The sequence below is a fragment of the Rhincodon typus genome, chromosome 29, assembly GCF_021869965.1.
Source record: "Rhincodon typus isolate 14 chromosome 29, sRhiTyp1.1, whole genome shotgun sequence".
Classification (NCBI taxonomy): Eukaryota; Metazoa; Chordata; class Chondrichthyes; order Orectolobiformes; family Rhincodontidae; genus Rhincodon; species Rhincodon typus.
Window position 1 is genome coordinate 38619917 of NC_063360.1, and position 23294 is coordinate 38643210.

Here is a 23294-nt window from a genome sequence, read left to right on the forward strand (position 1 = left end):
CCTGCTAAAGACTTCTCATGTCCCCTCCTGGCTCTTCTTAGCTCTCTCTTTAGGTCCTTCCTAGCTAACTTATAACTCTCAAGTGCCCTAACTGAGCCTTCACGCCTCATCTCTACATAAGCCTCCTTCTTCCACTTGACAAGAGATTCAACTTCTTTAGTAAACCACGGTTCCCTCGCTCGACCACTTCCTCCCTGCCTGACAGGTACATACTTCTCAAGGGCACGCAGTAGCTGTTCCTTGAACAAGCTCCACATTTCAATTTCATCACTGAACTGCTCCAGCTCAGGCAACATCCTGCTGAATCTTTTTTGCACCCCCTCCAGTGCAGTCATTGCAGTGACCAGAACTGCACACAGTACTCCAGCTGTGGCCAAACCAAACTCCTGTACAGCTCCAACATAACCTCCCTGCTCTTGTAATCTATGCCACGACTGATAAAGGCAAGTGTCCTGTATGCTGCCTTATCTACCCTATTAACTTGCCCTACCATGATCAGGGATCTGTGGATAAACACCTCAAGCTCCCACTATTCCTCTGAGCCCTAGTGTCCTATCATTCATGGAGGACTTTATCTTGTTCCTTCTCGCAAAGTCTATCACCTCATATTTATCAGGGTTAAATTCCCTCTCCCACCGATCTGCCCACCTGACCAAGCTGTTGATTTTTTCCTTTAACCTAAGATCTTCTTCCTTATTACTAAAAACCCAGCAAATCTTCATGTCATCTGCAAACTTGCTTATCAACCCTCCACATTCTCAACTATATTGTTTATTATATATCACAAACAATAAGGGACCCAGAATGGATCTTTGTAGTACTTTGTAGTACTACTACTTTGTAGTATTGTGGATAAACATATGGATGATAATGGAATAGTTTAGGTTAGATGGGCTTCAGATTGGTTTCACAGGTCGGCGCAACATCGAGGGCCGAAGGGCCTGTACTGCGCTGTAATGTTCTATGTTCTATGTTCTACTCCACTGGGGGTGGCATAGGAAGGTTCCCAGGGTTCGTGGGGGTTGAGGGAGAGATAGAGAAGTTGTGAGAGCTTCAGGTCACCCAGTTGTTTAATTAATCATCAGCGACACATGGATGCGTTCCAGGGAAATTTAGATAAATACAAGAGGGAGAAAGAATTAGAACATTGAGGTGATAGAGTGAGATAAAGAGAGGGTGGGAGAAGGATCGTGTGAAGCAGCAATATCAGCAAGGAGCAGATGGGCTGAATAGCCTGCTTCTTTGCTGGAAGTCTTGGGATTGATAAAGGTTTTGGTCAGGGCAGTAATAGAGCTGGGATTAAAACAGAACTTACACCTCAGACATGGACATTAAAAACCATCTTTAATTTAAATCAAACACTCCTTTAACAAGATCTTTGGCGGTTGAAAAAGTCCCACATTTCACAGCCTCTGACAGGCTGAATAATTCAAATAATTCACTGCCTGCCTGTGGCATTTAACCTTTAACCCCATCAGTGACCCACTGCGCTGATCCCAGAGTTTTGTTAAACTCTCCAGTATTTTCAAGTTCCCTTCATTTGGATGTAGAAAGATTCAGTTTTTTAAATATTTTTCTCCCTTTTCTGAAAAGCTGAGCAATGTCAGCCATTGCCAACAGTTGCAGTGAGCACCAGGTTAATAACCACGAGGGGTATTCCCTGTGCACTCTGATCAGCCTCTGACCAACCATACTGTCGCAGGTGGGTGACCTATATCACAGGAACACACCTAACAACAAATATTAAACAGAGAGACAAACCCACAAGGCCAATGCTTTCCAAATCATCTCCTATGACACTATTCTGGAGTTGGAAAATGATGTGATCCTGCCGTTTGTGTGAACTGCGAGAGCAGGTGGGGAGGCAAAGCTTTTGGAGGAGATGGTGAGAGAGCGCAGGAAGTAGAGGACAAAGCTCTGCAATGATCCCAGCTGGCCCAGTGCTTGTCAGCTCAGACACCTCATGGGTCCTGATCCCATTTTAGGAAGGTCTGGGCTAGGGTAATCCCGGGCAGGCAGCCTAGCTCATCTCCCTTCCTTAACCTAGAGCCAAAACAAGCTGCATCACCAATCTGTGCCAAGGGAGTGCCACGCTGTCAGATATTCTGTCTTTCAATGGTGACCCAGCTGGCTGTACTATTGCCTCCAAAAGGTGTGAAGGAACAGGGAGCTCTCCTGATGTCCAGACCAACAATCCTCCCTCAACCATCAAAATATCCTCACGGATTATACATTACATTGTGAAAATGGTTGCCCTTCTTTATAGAACAGTTGCTGTAGTTAGTAAACTATTCAACTGTGGTGAGCCTCACACTTGTGCCCAGTTCTGCCTTGAACCCCACGCTTCTCTTTTCAAAGCAACAGCTGTCACTGAATTTTGTTTAGGAGAGGGGACCAGGACAGATTAGCCTCAGCTGAAAGTAAAAGTTCTGAATCCAAGTACAATCCTAGCTCCCTCCCCCATCTCCACCGTGTCTCAATAAGGCAGCTAATTCTGCACAGACCAGCTTGGAGCCAGGGCTGCTGCTGCCATTTTAACAGGAACATTAATCTGGGGGAAGGGAGTGGGGAGCAGAAAGGTCACTCAGGGATCAAGGGACAAAACTTTAAACTTGCCACTCAGAAAATGCCAATGTATCAGGAACACAAAATGCAGTCAATTTCAGAGAGAGCTGTAACCAGCGAGAGAGGTCAGATACTGACTAATACAAAACCAGCAGCCCCCACCCCCAACCTGTCACCCTCTGTTGACAAGGCTCAAATGAGACCCACTCTGACATCGGGAGCCCCTATCTGTCTCCGGGAGGCAGAGCCATATGGACAAAATACTCACAGCAAACATTCTGTGCGAGAGAGTCTCTGCTGAAATTAACTCCAGATGTTGCAGAGATTGAACTCCCAATAAACAGCTGTAAACTGCAATTACACAGGCACTGAAGGCTCCCTCCCTAGCCCAGGCCCTGATCCTCAGTGCAGCAATCCAGTACATTATGCTATACTCACAATTTAACTCACAGACATCACTTGTCTCATAGCCCTGTCCATTGCAATGTATCTGTCCTCATTCCACAACCAGTCACCAACTTCAAAACTACACTGCAATAGCCCATATCTGTTCTTTCAGCAGGAATTAAGATAGAAATGGTTTCAATTAACCATGACAAAAAGGTAGTCACTGAGAATGAGAAAAAGGGGACAGAATCAGAGGAAAACAGATTGAATCAGTGATAGAGAGAGAAAAAAAAGAGAATGAAGTGGGAGAGAGAGTGAGAGCGGGGGAAAGACAGAAAGTGAGCGAGAGAACAAATGAAATTGAGACAGATAGAAAATGAATGAGAGCAAGAGAGAGAGAATGTGAGACAGAGAGAGAAACAGAGACAGCGAATGACAGAGTGAGAGAATGAGACCAAACTTGTTACTCTTGCAGTGATGAAGTGAATTGATATATTTAAAACAAAACAAGGTGATTGTGAAGCAGAAAATAATAGAAGGAAATGGTGAAAGGAATAAGATATGTAACAACTGCATTTCTGCAGCACCTCTGATGTAGTAAGAAAAATCCTGTGGTGTTTCAAAGGATCAACTATCAAACATAATGTGACCTGGAAATGTGTGAGGAGATATTCAACAAATAACAATAAGATTGATCAAAGGAGCAAGTTCTAAGCAGCATCTTAAACTGAGGCAGAGGGGAGAGAGAGCAAGACAGAGCAAGAACGAAAGACTGCCACAGGTCTCTGAAAGTGCAACCATCAATGAGGGATCCATTCAGATCCAGAATGTTCCAGAAAGCAGAATGAAGTGTAGTGATACAGACAGGATTGAGGGGCTGGACGAAATTACAGAAGTATAGGAAGGACTAGTCAATGGGGGCATGGGAAAACAGGATGGAAGTGTTTGGGTTGAGAGTAGGTGTAGATCAGCGAGGTGACAGGGAAACAGAACTCAATGCGATTTGGGATATGGGAAGCAGATTTTAAGATGACCTCAAATTTGTGCAGGGCAGATCAGCAGAGCCTACATGGGTGCATTGGAATAATCAGGTTGAAAGGTAATAAGATGTGAAGGAGGTTCAAGAGGTGAGGAGCGGGTGCAGTGTTGTTGCAGAACAACAGAAGAAGCCGTCTCACACATAGTGTGTACTCATGGTCAGTAACACACCTCTGAGTCAAATACAACACCAAGTGGAGGTGGGGCAAGGGCCAAGAGATGAGACACATTGGTTTATTCTTACAGGGCGCTAGTAAAGACACAATGGACCAAATAGCCTTTTTTAGTGTTGGATACTTTCAATAATTCTCTGATCCAGTAACCCCTCTCTTAACATTACTGTTGTCACACTTCTGAGACCATACACACGCCTCAATTCAAACTGGAATGGAATTAACTATTAATACCGTACAAACCTCAGAGTTAAATATACATCTGGAACTATTATACTCTCAGCCTCAATCCCAGGGGCTGGGGAGTTCCTACCTGTTCAAGACTCTCAATGTCTGCTCGGAACCCAGACAGCAGAGGGACCTCAAGGACTGCCATGTTTGAAGAGCCAGAATGCAACCACCTGTAAAAGAAACATTACCAAAGCACAGGGTTAGATACAGAGTAAAGCTGCCTCTACACTGTCCCCATCAAACACTCCCAGGACTGGGACAGCATGGGGTTAGACACAGAGTAAAGCTCCCTCGACATTGTCCACCATCAAACACTCCCATGACAGGGACAGCGTGGTGTTAGATACATAGTAATGCTCTCTCTACACGTTGCCCCATCAAACACTCCCAGGACTGGGACAGCATGAGGTTAGATACAGAGTAAAGCTCTCTCCACACTTTCCCTCATCAAACACTCCCAACGACAGGGTCAGCACAGGGTTAGATACAGAGTAAAGCTCTCTCTACACTTTTCCCCATCAAACACTCCCAGGACTGGGACAGCATGGGGTTACAGAACCCCTCGGAGAGGTTGTGACAGTGTGAACACGCAGAATTTCAGTGTATAACTTCATGTGGAGCAGGGCCTTGAAACTATTGATAAATACATGGGAACTGATTCATTTCTATAGAGACAGATGGACTGGAGGTGACTGACAGGAAAGCAGTGATTCTGTGACAAGTCGGCCGTGTTCTGGGGGATACTTACCTGGCACACGCCTCCAGCGTGACCTTATAATCCTGGTGATCTTGGTGTGAGGCTGGATCATCATCATCGTCCAGTGCACGCTTTCTCCGGGATCGCTGAGACCGGTTGACTTTCCTGGACACCGGCCTGGCACGGTGATGGTGCTGGTCACGCTTTGGTTCCTTTAAATTGACCGAAAGCTGGAATGCTGGCTTCGCCACCGGGTCAGGAACATTGTACGTCACGTCGATCTGCAACCATTCAACTGAGATTACAAGGAGCATGGGGCAGGAACCCCATCCCAACTTTCCTTCCTCACTCTCCCAATCCCCTCCCCATTGGCCTAGCCAAGCCTTTCCCAATGACCATCTCAGATCCTGTATCCCTGCCAAAGGGTCTTTTTGTTCATGGAAACATTGCATTTCTTCAGATGTGAGCTACAGGAGCTGCCTTTCTGCCCCACCTCCACCTGGAAATTTCTTTAACATGCTAACTCTCTTGTGGACTTGTGCAGTTGTGGCAGGTTTAAGAGCAACATTCCACACTCTATTAGCCTCTTCACCAAGTACTTGTAACTTCCTCAGTAATCTTTGATGTGAGACTTTATCAAGTGACTTCTGGAAATCCAAGTACAGTTCAGCTACTCTTTATCCACAGCACGCGGATAACCCATCAAAGAATTCCAATAAATTGATAAAACATGACTTCCATTTGAAGAAACCATTCTGACTGTTCCTGCAGAGGATGGGGCTAATTGAATGGATCAAAAAACAACCAGCCCAGGCAGGAAGGCAGAATGGCCTCTCACAGAGAAGTGCAATCACTTTTTATCCAATACCAACGGACAAAATCTTCATTTACTCATTAAGCAATGCAACCAGTGACTTAAATTCAGTTGTGTTACCTGCATCAAGCAGCAACCTTCACCCCTTGCACTGACAAACAAGCCTGTTGGGACACTTGGGATCTGGAAAAATAGGCAACAGACAAAAAAAAAATCAGAAGGTCTTCGCCGTGACATCACTGCAACAACTGAGATAGCACAATAAACCCATCACCAAGGAGGGCTTCTCTCCAATGTAGGGCTCTGGTTACTTACTGACCACTGCCTTGGAAGGACCCAGAAGCAATGTGAGAAAGGAACATTTCTTTGCAGCAACTGGTCAGAGTCTGCACTTGGTGAGAGTGTGATGGAGAAAGATGCAGTTAATACACTCAGAATGAAGGGTTACCGAGAGCAGACAAGGAAATGGAGCTCAGTTCGTCTCTCATTCGGAGAGGATATGTAGACACGGGAAATAATTTCCCCAGATTCCCTTCTTATCCCAAGTTTCTGAGATTTAAAAAAAAACTTTCCCCAAACTTTTAGCTGTGAAATGGTGTCATCTCATTCCCAAACTCTGGTGTTGGGTCTCTGACCTGCTTAATCCCATTGGATCTTTCCCAACACTCCCCGGAAACTGGTTGACAACATTGCAGCCCTGATCCTTAATATTCAACTAACAGTGCACTCCAACAACCTCTTGCGCTCCCCCACTCCCCCCCACAACCTAATCTCATACGGTTCCACTGGACCCTTCCCCCAGAGAGAGGGACACAGGGCGTAGACAGAGCATGGGACAGGACAGGGGAGGGTGGAAGAAGGTGAGACGGGGGTAAAGAGAGGGTAGGATGGGGCAGGGGAGTAAGAGGGTGGGATGGGTAGGTGAAGAGAGGTAGGGGTGGGACAGAGAGGGAGATAAGGGAGGAGACGGTGGTGAGGCTGTGGCCCAGAGAGGGAGGTCAGGGGCAGGGGGTGATGTGAAATGGTGAACAGGATACAGGAAGTACCAAGAGTGATGGTGGTGGGGAGAGCAGTTTTAGACCTTTCAACTAAAGACAAGAACATTGTATGAACAATTGCTCTCATCACAAAACACTGTCAATTGGATAACAATACAGGCCAGATTTATTTCCTGAAGATTTACATTTATGGGTCATTCCATCTCACCTACTGTGAATTATGTGATTTGTAGCGACTGTGTCAGGGACACCAGATAACTGTTTAATTGTTACCTCTGCCATCCATAGTACAGGTGTTTGTGATGATGGACTGTGTGTAAGTTTGTCAGTTATTTTTTAAACAAAGTATCTGTTGTTGTTTACACCAGTAATCTTGGGTCAATTTAGATTTTGCAGCATTTGAAATTGATGTTTTTCTTGTGTGTTGTAACTTGAAGTTTAATGGAATGGTGATAATTATTGAGGACATTGTTGAATTATTCTAAATCTGCTTCTGTACAAGTCCAAACAGCTGATAAGTCAGCACAAGTACAGGAGGTAATGTTCCTGCATCACCCAATCAAGGTGGTGGTGAGAATGGAACAGCGCCCCCTGAAAATCAAAAAGTAGTTCCTAAAAGTCTTGATAAGAGACTGCAAAAAACAGAAAATATTTTGATCTCAGTCATCCATCCACTAGACACTAATCCAACAGGTACACACAGTCAGCCAGCTAACAGCGGGAACACTGCTCCCAATGAGAATGGAAGTGATTACTTTATTTCTTTGTCAATCAAGCCTGGACTGCCTTGCTTCACTCTTAATATGGAGACCCTGTAACTACTGCACAGTGTGCTGGAGAAATTAACTGCTTTTACTGGGAGAGGCTGTCGCTGTTTCGATGAGCAGTTGTGTTACTGCAGTTTGTACAGGTGGCTTAAGTAGACTCTGTTAATTGACTATGTTTGTTTGTCTGTTTGCCATGGTGGACCTCGCCTCTCATCTATCAGCTGACACTCAATTTATAGGCAAACTCACACACTTACAGCACTACATACACACAGATTTAACCAGAGTGTACACAAACACATCCATACACAGACCACGCATGTGCAAGCTTCAGCTTTTGACATGAAAAAGAATGAAATCACAACAGGAGACTGACTGCTTCTCACCACCGCTGTCTGCAGGATCTTCTTGTTATCTCTGTTCAGCTCAAAAGATTCCTGGAAATCCAGATTAGTTGATGCAAGCGAGATGGTGAGATTGACCCCTCCCACAAAGGAGAGGATGGCATACTCTGACAGGGCCTGCAGAGCGACACAAGTGTCCTGGAGGGAATCACAAACAGTTCTGATGTCTCCATCACACTTGGCTCAGAGAGTTCACAATCACAATGTATCTGAGAACACAGAATTATCTGGCAGGAAGAGGGAGGTGGTGGAGGTTAACGTAGACACATATAGCTGTTTGTACATTGCCAGTTGAGCAGTGAGTGGATAATGTTTACCTGTGTGGAAGAGAATCCTCCCAGTGTGTTACGTTGCTGTGAGAGCCATTTAACAACAGGAAGAGCAGAAGCCACATCGCCAAGGCTGGTGTAGGTGAGGAGAGCGTAGGCTGTCATCTCCACCTCGGCCGATACAACTGGATAGGAAAAATAGGTGACAGGTTCACAACACAATCATTATAGCCTTTTTGTTTGTAAACTCTTGTTCATTAAGTAACTGTGCAAAGACACAAAGCAACTGCAAAACTTGCGCGTGTGTGTGTGTGTGTGTGTATGTGTTGCAGGTGGGGAGGGGGGTGATTACAGGGGAAGCTGTAGTCACGGCAATCTTTGCTGCAACTGATCAATTGAAAGACTGTCACATTTATTTCAGCTCCATATTAAACAATATGTTCCCAGCTCATAAGGTCTGTCCATACAGTCTACCTCCCTTTCCCAACAACACATAGTACAGGCCCCTCTCCTAAAATGTAAACCCTTTTGCAAGACTGCCACGTTTCCCGTGTTAAAGAAAGGTTTGATTCTCACTATCTAGTTCTGATCATAGATCATGTGAACAGTTGACTGTACAGTTATACTGTATGCTTGTACTGATATACAAGTATGTAACAGCCCACACAGATTACAGAATAAAACAGTGGGCTTTAGCTGTGTCCCTTACCTGACTGTGAGAGGCCATCACTAAAACCCATGAATGTATCCTCATCAGTAACTGTCGTACCCGTCAGACTCCAATGTGTGAAACCATCTAGAATTCAGACAAAAAGTTAGTCCACATGCACTGTAATTTTAAATAATTAGCTGGAGGATGAGAGAAGATCTGAAGAGAAATTTCTTCAGAAGATTGTTACTATCTGGAATGAACTGCCTGAAAGACTGGCACAATCAAATTTTACTGGAACTTTCTAAAACCAATTGGGCATGGACTTAATAAGTCGAGTTATGGGGGGAAAGCAGGGAGTGACGGTAAATTAGAGACAACTTTCAAAGAGCTAGTACAAACATTATAGGTCAAACGGCCTCCTTTAAGATTCTACACTAATTCTCTTGCTTGATGATATTAGTAGTTCTAAAAGCACGAAGAAATAATCCAATCAGTCACAGATGAAAAAACAGATGTTACACAAAACACCATTCCAGAGACTCTGCTTGGACCAGTCCACAGCACAGGAGCCAGGTTCGATTCACTGAGATCACTTCAAACAGAGACAGGTACAAACCAGCAAACACTCTTTACAGAGAGAGTAGGAACTGCAGCTGCTGGAGAATCTGAGATAACAAGGTGTAGAGCTGGATGAACACAGCAGGCCAAGCAGCATCAGAGGAGCAGGTAGGCTGATGTTTCGGGCCTAGACCCTTCTTCTGCGTTTGATCACATCTTGATAACGCAACTATCACCCACATCAGACACTGCTTCACACACAAGATACTTTAACTGTTAGAGGCGACCACAACAGCCAGTATGCACACAGCAGAATCCCATAAGCAGTACATTTAGATCCAGCTAAACCTTTATTTGCTAATGACAAACAAGAGACAAATATTAATCTATTATTGGTTGAAACCTCTGTTCTTCAACTAATTCTGGCAATCCATTGTAAAGCCAGCACCCTAACATCTCCAGTCTCTTATCCTAAATCTCAGAATTGTTACAGTGCAGGAGGAGGCCATTCTGCTCATTATCACTAAGTGAGCATCATTACTCAGTGCCTTTCTCCTGCCTTTTCCCCACACCCTTGCTTTTTACTTTTGTCCAAACAATCACCCAATGCCCCTCTTGAAAGCCTCATTGAACTTGCCTTTACCACATTTCCAGGCAGTGCATTCTACACCCTCACTACTCACTGGGTGAAGAAGCTTTTTTCTCACATCACCCTTCTTTCTTTTGCTCACCACTTTAAATCTGTGCCCTCTTTTCTTTCCAAGTAAACAGTCCCCATTTCTTCAATCTATCCTCATAACTGAAGTTCCTCATTCCTGTGGACTGTTTCTGCACTCTGTCCAATGTTTTCACATCTTTCCTATAGTGTGACACCCAGAACTATTAACAATACTCCACAGCTGTGGTCTAACAAGTGTCTTGTACAAGTTCATCATCAACTCCTTGCTCTTGTACTCTTATGTTTGTATTAATGAAGTCAGGGACACTGTCTGCTTTATTTATTGCTCTCTCCCCCTGTCCTGCTACCTGCAGTGATCTATGCACATATAACCCCACTCCCTCTACTGCTCCACCCTGCTTCAAATTGTTCCCCTCATTTTAGGTTGTCTTTCTTCTTTGTTCTTCTAAACAAAATGCATTTGAGTAAATTTTCTCTGCAGCCTCTCTGATGCCTTTCATAAAATGCACAACTGAACAGCAGAAGCCTAGGTTTAGCATGATTTCCAAACTTCTACTCTATGTCTCTACTTATAAAGCCAAGGATCCTTAAACTTTTAAAAAAAATTGTATTCTTAGCTTCTTCTTCAAAAACATGGGTAAGTACACCCAAGGTCTCTCTTGCTGTAAGCTCTTTCAATGTTTTTAATTTTACTTCTTGTCATTCTTCCCAACAAAAAGTCTCACAGCTCGTGATTAAATTTCACGTCTGGGTCCTGTCCATTCACCAGACAGTCAATGTCCTCCCAACGTGTGTTACTCTCCGCTTCCTATTCATAGCTTGGGGAATCCAGTGTAAACATGCCACTGGCACTGGCACTGGCACATGACACCCCCACAAACCCCCCGCCCAGAGCACAGATACACACCTTGCATTATGGCCATGTTGTTGAGCTTTCTCAATGCGACTGGGGCATGTTTACTCCGGAGCAGGGTTAGTGCATAAGCAGAAAGTGCCGTGGTATATGGATCATCTGCTGAGTATGTGTTCATCTCCAGGAAATGTTTGGCTTTTCCAACCGCAGCTTTTTCTTCCTAATCAATAAATTCCGACAGAAAACCATCAATGACAAATGCTGCATACAATCGTCTTAGTGCTGGGCCCCACTGCATCACCTTCTGTGCCATCCCCATCGCCTATTCCAGGTCACTCCATCAACAACTCAAGGACGGGCATCACATCCTGGCAGTCAGCCAAATTAGGGCAACCCAGTATATATTCAGGTTTATTCTCTGTTTCTGATTTGAAAGGCACATACAGTTTGATAGTTTCAGCAGGTGAATCTCCCTTACCTCCTCTCATCATCCACCTCGCACACCCCCCATCCTCCCTCAATCTCCTCCTGCAGCCTGACTGGAAGATGCCTGAGCGAAGGGTCACAGTGCCTTCCTGTTTCCTGACCCCTGCTAGGGCTGGAATGCAGAGTAAGAGAGCAGGAAGTGCCTGAATTAAAAGGAATTCGAGGAATTTGAACATTCCTTCCTCTCCCTGTTAAAACCCCAGGGAATCCCTTCTGACTGCTTATTAACCCACACTTGTCCCACTGCCAACTCACAGCCGGTTCCAAACCTCCTGAGTCTCAACTAACCACTGCCACAAGATTAACTCTTCACCCACCTCTACCACATGAAACATTTATTCATCACATTTCATTAACCCTTTTGTCTCTCAAATCTCAGACACAACTCAGTGGCAGCAAAGATAGACTGAGAGGTCGAGGGTCCAATACCAATGGGTGACAGTGAATGTAGGGTGACTGTGAGCTTTACTCTGTATGGGCGGCACAGTGGTCAGCACTACTGCCTCACGGTGCCAGGGACCTGGGTTCGATTCCACCCTCGGGTGCCTGTCTGTGTGGAGTTTGCACATTCTCCCCATGTCTGCGTGGGTTTCCTCCGGGTGCTCCGGTTTCCTCCCACAGTCCAAAGATGTGCAAGCTAGGTGGATTGGCCATGCTAAATTGCCCGTGTTCAGGGATGTGTAGATTAGGTGGGTTATAGGGGTATGGGTATGGGTAGGTGCCCCGAGGATCGGTGTGGGCTTGTTGGGCCGAAGGGCCTGTTTCCACACTGTAGGGATTCTATGATCTATGATCAAACCCCGTGCTGTCCCTGTACTGGGAATGTTTGATGGGGACAGAGTGGAGGGAGTTTTAGTCTGTATCTAACCCTGGGCTGTCCCTGTCCTGGGAGTTTTTGATGGGGCCTGTTTCGAGGGAGATTTATTCCTTCATGTTGAGTAAACTCGCTGAGTCCCATGTTTGTGTTCTCCTCCACATCAGGAAGTGAAGTGAGGATTGAACAATGTCTCCACTGGGTGATGGGTGACCTAGTGAGCTCTCTGTGGCTCAGTGCCAAGCTTTCTGAGAACCTGAGTGTTTGATTGACACTGTGTAATGGGCAGGTTACCGAGTCTGGTACACACAGGCAACTGCAAAACACTGATCTGCAGCTGAACACAGTAACTGGACATCTAGACTGGATGGGATTTCTGGCATCAGGGTAGAAAAACATCTCAGGTATTTTGATAATTTCTTTGTTTTGCTCCTTTCTCTGAGGTTTTGGGGAAAAAAACCATTGTGCCTTCAGGGGCTGGCTAAACCACTGGGACAGAAAATTGTTTCAGACAGCTGAGGGAGGGGTCACTGTTACCTCCGGGAAGTCTGAAAGGATTAATACCTGACTGAGTGCAATATGATGGTGTTGGGAAAACCAGGGCGAAGTCTTTGTTATAATGTCGAGCCTAACATTAAAACCTGTAAATAGCTGCAGAGATGCAGTAAATTATATATTGTATACTCTGACCAGATGCTGGTTACTCTCACACATACCAGACCATGTGAACCACTAAAGAACCCACACAGTTTGAAGATGCAGTGGGCAGTAAACACTCGATGCGACAGAGGTTGAAGTCCTATTCACCCTGCTCCTCCTGGGTGTGATTCCATCACACCACACCCTCCCCACATCCTCGGCTGAGTGCCATTCTCTGATTGTGAATTTTGTGTTGCAAAGGGAAGGCAAGTGAATTATCTGTACCTCAGAAGTGAGTCCCGTCTCCAGTAGAGCTGCAACTACGTAGGCAGTCAGCGAGATCCTGCCATGGATCCCACCCTGTGAAGAAATTCACAGCTCAGACTGTGCTGACAATCAGAGAGAAAACATCAGACACTGAGCTCAGCACGTCATCAATCTCACACAGCAAGATCCCACAAAAAAGTCATCAGGTCAATGAGTAGCCAAACTATATCAGTGATGTTGGTCAAGGGAAGAATCTTGGCTTTACCACCAGGAGAACTCACCTCCATTCTTCAGTGTTACAGTGGGATCTTTAACATCTGTGTGATCACAGAAATGGAACCAGTGCTGGCCAATAGGAATCACTGACTAGCCACACACAGGGTTACTCCTTCAGCCACATGCAGTAATTTTAGTTGAAATCAAATAAAGGTAAATTTACTTCAGTCTGTTATATCTAGTAAACAGAAATCTCCTGTCATTCTGTATCCAAGGAATGAAAACACTCCCTTGATCGAAAATCTCTCTCACTGATTATTTTCCCAACAAATAAAATTTGCAGGCATGTATTTACCATCCATGGTGTAGTGGCAATCAGTAATCTGGAACCTTGTTCTCATGATCTGGTGACACGAGCTCAAATCCCACCATGAAGAAATTTAAATTTAATAAAAATCTGAAAGTAAAAAAAAACCTAGTCTAATGGTGACCACGTAACCATTGTCAATTGTAAAAGGCTCATCTGATTCACTCATGTCCTTTAAAGGAAATCTGCTGTCCTTACCTGATCTGACCTACATGTTACTCCAGACCCACGCTTAACTGCCCTTGGGGTGATTAGGGATAGGCAATAAATACTGACCTAGCCAATGATGGGGACATCCAATGAACATATTAAAAAAGTGAACCTAACTGACTGGATCTAATCCTCTTGCCCTCTCCAAATGGATTTCCAGACACTGGCTGCCGAGGGGCTCATTACCTGGATGTCTTTGTTTAGAATGCGCCCGACTGCAGGGAATGAGCCATCCTCTTTCTGATGCTGAATGATCCAGTTCTTGGCAGTGATCAACTCCTTTGGATCAATGTAAATGAAGCCACGAGACTGTGCAAAGGATTTTAGTACAAATGCAGTCAGCCTAGAGGGAAAAGAACCCATTTGCGTGAAGAGAAATGTTAATAATGGAGATTCTCATCCACATCTCCCAACATAGACTAACTTGTGCATTTCAGCTTTCCTGATTGTTACATTTTGGATTTATATAGTGCTTTGTACACAGTAAACTTGCTGAGATAGTTCCACAGGATCCTTTACCAAACAAACTTAACCTTTGATCTACATAAAGGGATTTTTACCAAATGATCAAAAGCTTGGTCAAAAGGGTTGGTTTTGAGGAACTTTTTAAAGGTCAGAGATGTGGATAGATTTACGGAGGGAATTACAGAGAGCCAGGATCAGGGAGCAGAAGTCTAATGGTAGGCAGATTAAACCAGGGAATGCTCAATAGGCCAGAGCTGGAGGAGAGCTCAGATCTTGGAGGGCTATGAGACTGGAAGACATCACAGAGAAAGTAAGGGAGAGGTTTGAAACTGGAAAATGAGAACTTTGAAATGGAAGCATTACTGGTCTGGCTGCCAGGGTAGGTCAGTGAGCAGAGGGGTGATGGGTGAACAGGACTTGATGAGAGCAGGGATGTGTAATCCTTTGAATTTTAAAGAAGGGGACCAACTGGAGGCGAGATGGGAGCATCTCACTGAGAAGTGACTGAGCCTTGGGTGCAGGTTCTAGCTGCAGATCAGCCAAGGCAGATAATAGTATCCAGGCAGAAGCTGGTGGTTCTGATGTGGATGTGGTGAGTGAGGGACAAGCATTTTTAGTTTCATTGACATTATAAATGATAGTGAGGCACTGGAGAGGGCTCAAATTTGATTCACAGTGGAGAATTACGCCGATATATACAGTGCTCATGCTGCGCTCTCCCAGGAATGTACAGCACACTGGACCTCATATCTAAGCAATCATGTCTGAGCCAATAGCTCAATGGTTACTCAGCCACGAAGGCAGCTCCTGTATAGCACTTTGCAATGTGAATAAATCCTCCCTCAGCTCCTATGTGCAAACCGTGCCCCCTCGTTACATTCTGCCTCTCTGGAAGATGTTTCACAAGCTCTTAATACATTGTTGAAGTTCCCATTCCTCCAACGCTGGCCTGGTCACTGTGATTGGACAGCAGCAAAGTTCATGGCAGTCCTGGCCAAAGAAAGATGTGGGCACTATATCTGAGTGCCAGCTGTTTTGCTGGTCAGCAGTGTCCAGATTGTCAGATTCACTGAGTAGCCCTGGTCACCTGTGCTGCTGTCAGGGGCACAGTGCCTCAGGTGAACGACAGACACAGTCTGAGTCACGAACCACCCCCACCCCCGTCAACAACCCCTCACCTCCCCCCACCCCCTCCTCCCCCAACCCCCCCGGCACCTTGGCCCCTGCTCACCCCTGCTCGAGGGTGACATCAGCATCACTGTGTTACCACGGTGAAGTCTCCTGGTGGAGAGGGGACGTTGTGGAGGGCTGGGTGCTGGGGACAATCAGACCGGGATGGGGGTGAGTGTTGTGTCTGGCACACTCACTCACTCACTCACAGACCACACTAAGTTGTCAGTTTGACTGGAGCTCGATACAAGTTGACAAGCGATGATTCAATTAAAGGTGGCATTGCATTCTGAAAACGAGCTGCTGTGTAGCGTGAGTGGGAGTTTTGTTTTAAAATGATGTGAAATACACAATTGCCCAAATAAAAATTAACAGCAGAACCTACAACAGCATTGGCATTTCCCGTTAAATGTTAAAATTACAAAGGTAGGTTTGTGTTTTATCATCTCCAGAGGCCACAGAACTTGTTAAGAAACTATTGTTAATGGTTTTTGGGCCACTGCAGTTCACAACACAGCCAGCCAGAGAGCAAGATCAGCTTCTTAACTGAATTGTGTTGTTACGAAACCCCCCTCCTCCTCCTTATCCCCCACCTCCTGCTCACCACCATCCCCACCCCCAGCACAGTGTGAGGGAGCAGTTTAATAAACAACCCACAGTGAATTGTTCAAGTGTTAAGTAACAGCCTGTCAGAGTCTTTCACAGTGAGGGGTTCAATCAGACCAGCAACATAAAAGGGGGGAGCTGCCTTTTTCCTAATGATTTACTGTGGTATTTTACATTGACATGGCGCCTGAGCAAAGGGGATCAGAGCCTCTGGGATTTGGAAGCAGGAGGACAGTTCTGCTATTGCTGCCTACATCTGTTTTTGTGTGTTAATGTATCAATGCAGATGAATCCAACACAGTGACCAGATCATGAAAAGTTTCTGTACTGAAACAGGCGGGTTGGGGGGGGGTTTATTTCCATTCTTGCCTCTGAATAAAATCAGTCAGCTGGAAATTCTACTTACATCACCATTGATTTGACCCATATCACACTTAAACATTAGAGCTGGGAGAGACCATTCAACCCCTCAAGTCTATTCTATCCACTCTGTTAGATCATGGCTGGTCTGAATCTTAATTCTACAGACCTAGTTCCATCACCTTTAATATCCTTTCCCCAACAAGCTTTGTGACGGTGGCTCTGTGAAGGTGGCCTTTTTAAATCAGCTGTTTCTTACCTTCTGTTCAGAGCAGACCCTCTCGCTCTCTCCAACCAGAATCTGCAGCTCCCACCTTAGAAAATGGAACTGCCAAGTTGTTATTGCAGGAGGGTGACCTTCTGGCTGCAGTGATGAGGCAGCTATCATGTTCATTAACTAACCAACCCTACAAAGATCATGTTTCGTGTCTGACATCATGGGGTTAGGACATGGAAATTCTCCAGACATCGGGGCGATCACAACTTGCAGTAGACCATGTAAACGGCCCTGTCTACCTCAGGTTGTGCTGGAAGGCTAAAGCATCTCAAAAACTCAGAACACACAGTCCAACAATAGATGTGATCCACGGATTGGACACTTGCTAAATAATCCTGGATGTGTTAGTTTGTTCCTCAGGGAAGTGCCTGGAGTAGTCATATTCAATCTGCTTGGTTTAACTTTACACAAAGTTTGGCAGTTTACCGTCAGTCATCCTCTAACTAGTATATTCTACATGGCAACACCACTTCCAGTCAGAATCTACCTACGAACCAATCAGTGTGCTATTTTCACACAGTGTAAAAGCATTGTTTCCTTGACATTGGTATTTCTTGCAAATTGTCCTGATGGGTGCAGGATGAAAAATTATTTTTCCTCGTCAATAACTTCCAGTCACAAGGTGCTGGTGACAATCAGGCTGCTATGAGGAGTCACTTGTAATCCACAGAGATAATTCATCACAATTCACTTCTGTGGAGATACTGGCTTTGCTCATGTTTTAATTTTTTTCTGGTTCTGATTGAATCTGTGAATGAAAACTCTGACTGGGCTGTTGGCCAAAGATTTACAAATTGTTTGTTTTTCTCCGAGCAGTTGCTTCGAGGTGATCCAGAAACAAATGCTCTCTGGCAGCTGCAGCTCCATGTCCATCAGGATACGCAGAGCGCTGGCCTTTATTTTGGAAATGCCTGGCATTGAGATTGACCCTCACGGCTGCATTTGCTGCTATAATCTGTCCAATCACTTTGCTGTTTCACTTTTGTCTTCAGCAGGGCTTGGGCACTGGCCAATGATATTATCCACACCGGGGACATTTCAGTTTAAATACCTTCACAAGCCACTTGATAACATGAGCCAAACTATTCCCCTCGAGTACAGACCATTTACACAAGCACATGGACACCAGCTTGTTGTGAGTTGTACCCAGTCCCTGATTTTAAAGGTTACAGCAGTTAACAGGACAAATAGACTATTATAGAGAGAATTACAAAAGGTTTACCTCACGAGAAAGGTCACATCATGGCAATTGTAACAGAACCCATGCAGATCACTCAGCCCGAATTCCCTGCCCCTCTCTCTCCATCACAACTCTTTCCTTCTCTCTCTCTCTGCACAGTTCTCCTCTGAACTCTTCCCCATGGTTCCTTCCCTACTGTGAAAACCTCCGTCTCAAGTTCTTCCACCCTACCCTGAGATTCTCTCCACTGCCTGGTCTCTCACACTCTCCCTTTCCTGTCCTTTCTCTGTCATTGCCCATACTCTCTCCCCCTTAATGTCCCACAGTCTTTCTCCCCTTTCCTTAGACATCTGCTCCACACAAGCTTCCTCCCATTCCATCTCATCCCATCAACAACTTACATTTTTTTAGTGCATTTAAGATGAGAAGGCACAGGATCAGAATCAAACTTAATGTCACACTGTGCCAAAAAAGGAGATATTAGGGACAGGTGACCAAAGGTGCACTCAAACAGCAGCATCTTGCAAGAGGAGAGATATGGAGAGGTTTGGGGGAGAGACTCAGAACTTAGGGCTTTATAAACTTTCTATGTCCTTCTCCCTCGTGTGTTTACTCGGCTTCGCCTTAGACGCACTGACACTATTCATCACAATCACTTCATGAATGGAAGATCCAAATCAATGGGCCAAATGGCCTACTTCTGCTCCTATGCCTTATGGTCTTTTGAACGAGTTCCACATTCTTCACCACTCTCTGGACGAATAAGATTCTCCTCAGTACCCCACTGCATTTATTAAGAACTGTCTTTTGTTTTTGGCCTTTAATGCTGGACTCCTCCAGAAGTCAAAATCTTTCATTTTAAGGACCTTAATCAGGTCATTCTATGGTCTTCTCTGTTCCAGAGAAAACAGCCCCAGACTATTTAGCCTTTCAGCACATTTATAACGTCTCAGGTCTGCTATCATCTTTGTAAATCTTTGCTACGTTTGCTGCAATGCTTCAGTATGCTTTTATAATATGGCGACCGGTATGATATATAGCATTCACAGTGTGGTCTAATGATGGTTCTTGTAATGATTGAAACAAGGGCCAGGTGGATCTCAGAATACAAGATCCCTGATTGGGGCTGTTAGCCTGGATCAATCAGGGAGCCCTGGCTGATAGACATAAAGGAGTCTCAGGGAGTCTCCTCTAGGGACTGGCTCTGAACTAGCTGATCAGAGTCCGCGTACTGTGCACACGCAAATAAAGGGTGACTTGGTGACAGGATACCAGCCTCCATGAAATTATTTCAGTTCTATACAAGTTTAGCGTGACTTTTCCACTTTTGAATTCTGTCCCTGGGGAAAGCAATCCCACCACTGGCTTGGCTCTTTCAGTGTTTTGTGTTTCTGAAATTCCAGGTTTCTCTGCCCTCTCCACATCTAAATTCCCAAGGAGATTACCCCTCCTGATTCCTTCTACTAAAACACACCATCACACAGTTCCCCAGACTAAAATCTATTTGCAAGCTGCACACCTGTTCTGCGAGTTATTCATTTGTTATTTTCTTTACAAGTTATTTAATTCTTTGCCGCAATTCTCCACTGGCTTAACTGTAGCCTATATCTTGGTTTTGACATTCGTGCTGCCAATTTCCATATTATTGCATTACGCTATAACTTGTTTCTGTAAATGATGAACTCCAGTGACTCCTGTGAAACACAATGTCCCATCTTCTAGCTAATCCCCGTGTTTCATTCTGAAACTCCCGTGGCCTGAGTTCTCCCCTTGCTTGAATTTAACATGAACGGAGTGACGATGTAGGAGAACAGGAAACTCTCTAGGATGGGGCTTTGGAAGCTGAGTTGATGAAAGGTGAATAATCATCATGATAAGGAGAGACACAGGATGCTTGATCTGCTGACATGGGATGCCTTGCTCGCTTTTCCAATCCTCTCATTGCAATGAGGGAAAAGGGAATTCTCCCCCATTGTAATCTCACCCCCTCATATTCATAGTGACTGAATAAATGCACGCACCACATGCTCCCAGAAGAATCCCTCTCACCAAATGCACTGTACGATCCATCCTCCCGCTTGTATGTCAGCTGGCGTTGATATCCTGCAGGGCAGAAAATTCAGAGGAGAATCTGTCCAGGGTTTCACTTTCAATCATCTCATCTCCAACTTTCACTTGGAACGATAAACAAAACTAAAGAGCAACAGAAAGGATATTCACTGGAATAGTTCAGAAGGCAAGCAATTTGAGTTTCATAGAAAGATGTGAAAAGACGGAAATATTCTCCTTGGAGCAGGAAGAAATTAAGGTGCGATTTAACAGAGATGCGATAATTATGAATGGAGCGAATGAAGTCAGGAGAAAGTGTTTGCGGGGACAGAGGAGCTTCAATATAGAGAAGGGGACAGAAGTAAGAAAAGTGGCAAAAGAAGCAGACGTGGAAAGTAGAAGATAATGTTTATGACGAGCGACTGTGATGTGGAAGGTGCTACCTGAAAGCAGTTTCAAGATCAACTATTCAAATGGGATTTGCAGAAATATTGGACAATAAAATATTTGTAACAGGCTGGGGTGGGGTGGGGTGGGGAGCAGCGTGCAGCAGGGGAGTTGGAGACTTATTGAGTGGCACTTTCAAAGAGCCACTACAGGTATGATGGGGAGAATGGCCTGTTCCTGTCCACAATAAGTGAGTGACCAGAGTCAAGCTAACAGAAAGTGAGAGACCAGCTTGATTGAAGCAAACTGCCTGTTACTATCTCAGGTTTTAGGTTGGACAGTTCTGCAGTTATGCTTAAACCCAAAGGGATGAAGTTCTCCTCTCTATCCTCTATTTCAGGACTAGAGGGTGCATTTTCGAGGTGTAATGTGAAAGATTTAGAAAAGACATGAAGGGCAATTTGTTTTACACAGAATAGTTCATGCATGCACTGAACTTCCAGCATAAGTGGTGGATGTGGGGACAGTTACAATGTTTAAAAGACATTTGCATAAGTACATGAATAAGAAACGTTTAGAGGGATATGGGCCAAGCGCAGGCAGGTGAGACTAGTTTAATTTGGGATTATGGTCGGCATGGAGTGGTTGGACCGAAGGTTCTGTTTCCATGCTGTATGACTCAGTGACTCTGATGATCTGGATAATTCAACACTATCCTTCCATCCACTAAAACCGAGTTTGAAAACACCCCAAATCTCAACACAGCAATCTGAGAACTCGAAGTCTGTTTTAGAAGCTTGGAACTAAAAAGCTGGTCTCAGTAAAAGTGATCATGAAGCTATCAGATCATCGCTAAAAATCTCATCAGGTTTACCACCATATTTATAGGAAAGGGAATCTGCCACCTCCTCATTAAACTGAGCCTTTATGTGACTCCAGTCCCATACTAGTGTAGCTGACTCTTAAATGCCCTCTGACCTGGTCAAACCAGACCCATGATTGTATCAAACCTAGGGGAGAGATATCTGCAGCAGTGTCTTTGACTAATTTGGATGGATAATAGAGAACAAAAGGGAAGAGCTTTACATTTCCCACAGTCTCCCAGTGGTACAGGGTGTAGTGAAAATGGATGCAAACATCTGTACCATGCACGGTGTACAAAGAGGTGGGTCCCTCCTGCATGGGAGAGCAGGTAATAGCTGGCCAATCCATCCTGGGGTCAGTGGGCTTTACAACGCCCACTCTCCCTCAGTGGTCCAATGGTAATGTTTTCTCAGAAGCTGCCACTGCAGTGACTCACCTTGCAGTAGGTAATCCGTAGCCTCACTCTCCACCTCCGTAAACAGCTGCTTTGTCTTCTGCAAGTACTTTAGCACAAAGACGTTTGGAGCGAAATGGATCATGTTCTGCTCACCACACCCAAAGGGGAGGCGGAGGAGGTTGTCCAGATTATTCAGTGTTGGACCCATCACATCACCTAAAAACATAGCAAAATGCGCCATTGTCAGACACACACGATCACACTCACGTGTACACATGTGTACATGCACACAGAGACACACGTGTACACACTGGGACACAGAGACATACAAACACACAGGGACACACGTGTACTTGCAGGGACACACATACACGTGTACACTCAGGCTCTCACACACATGCACATGCAAGGACACACATACACACAGGGACACATACATGTGTATGTGCACAGAGACACACAATATGTTTTCTATGCATAATGATCAAAAACACAGGTCCAGTCTGATTTCCCCCATCCCCTCTAGATTAGGCAATTTGCAGTTTTCACAATGAATGGAGGGATCAGAGCCAAGCTGTGGGTTTATGTCTGTTAGTAGCACCCAGAGCCATCAGCATGTCGCTGCAGCACACTCCATTAGCCTTTCAGACTCTATAGTCAGGACCTCTTCAACAGGAAGACATTACCAAACACCCTGGGGTTTGAACAGGTTCAGGGCAGGTAGCATACATTGTAAATTCCTGGAAACCCGGAGATTCTGGACTCACTCTGATCCCACTGTGACAAGCTGTGACAACACTCAGATTCCACCTCCCTGACCAGGAGCATAGGGTGTTTGTTGGCATCTCCTGGTCTTCATCAATGGACAGAGTGTGGACTCAGGATAGGTCACAGTTATGACACTTCCAGTTATGGAGGTATCTACAAACAATCCCACTGCCCCTCAAAAAGGAATGAGAAATTAGTCGAGCTGCTCAAACAAACAACAGTGACAGTCAGCCCATTCAAGAGAGGTTGGGGGGCCCCATACCCCAGTGATAGTCAGCCCCTTCAGGAAAGGGAGGGGGGCCCCATACCCCAGTGATAGTCAGCCCCTTCAGGAAAGGGAGGGGGACCCCATAACCCAGTGATAGTCAGCCCCTTCAGGAAAGGGAGGGGCACCCCATATCCTAGTGATAGTCAGCCCCTTCAGGCGAGGGAGGGGGACCCCATATCCCAGTGAGAGTCAGCCCCTTCAGGAGGAAGGAGAACCCATATCCCAGTGAGAGTCAGGCCCTTCAGGAGGAAGGAGACCCCATACCTCAGTGACAGTCAGGCCCTTCAGGAGAAAGGAGACCCGATATCCCAGTGAGAGTCAGGCCCTTCAGGAGGAAGGAGATCCCATATCCCAACGAGAGTCAGGCCCTTTAGGAGGAAGGAGACCCCATTTCCCAGTGAGAGTCAGGCCCTTCAGGA

General features: G+C 45.2%; 1 protein-coding gene across 1 annotated transcript in view; it reads right to left on the bottom strand.

The window, feature by feature from the left end:
* The window catches only part of cpamd8 (C3 and PZP like alpha-2-macroglobulin domain containing 8), a 101073-nt gene that overhangs the window by 32268 nt on the left and 45511 nt on the right, over window positions 1-23294 (bottom strand). Inside the window, exons 21-31 of the mRNA XM_048614006.1 lie at window positions 21879-22055; window positions 20164-20245; window positions 14271-14427; window positions 13310-13384; window positions 11140-11305; window positions 9053-9139; window positions 8392-8528; window positions 8057-8212; window positions 6026-6088; window positions 5143-5372; window positions 4477-4564 (exon numbers count right to left, since the gene is read on the bottom strand). Of these exons, the coding sequence (XP_048469963.1) occupies window positions 4477-4564; window positions 5143-5372; window positions 6026-6088; window positions 8057-8212; window positions 8392-8528; window positions 9053-9139; window positions 11140-11305; window positions 13310-13384; window positions 14271-14427; window positions 20164-20245; window positions 21879-22055 (1418 nt within the window). The remainder of the gene's footprint in view (window positions 1-4476; window positions 4565-5142; window positions 5373-6025; window positions 6089-8056; window positions 8213-8391; window positions 8529-9052; window positions 9140-11139; window positions 11306-13309; window positions 13385-14270; window positions 14428-20163; window positions 20246-21878; window positions 22056-23294) is intronic.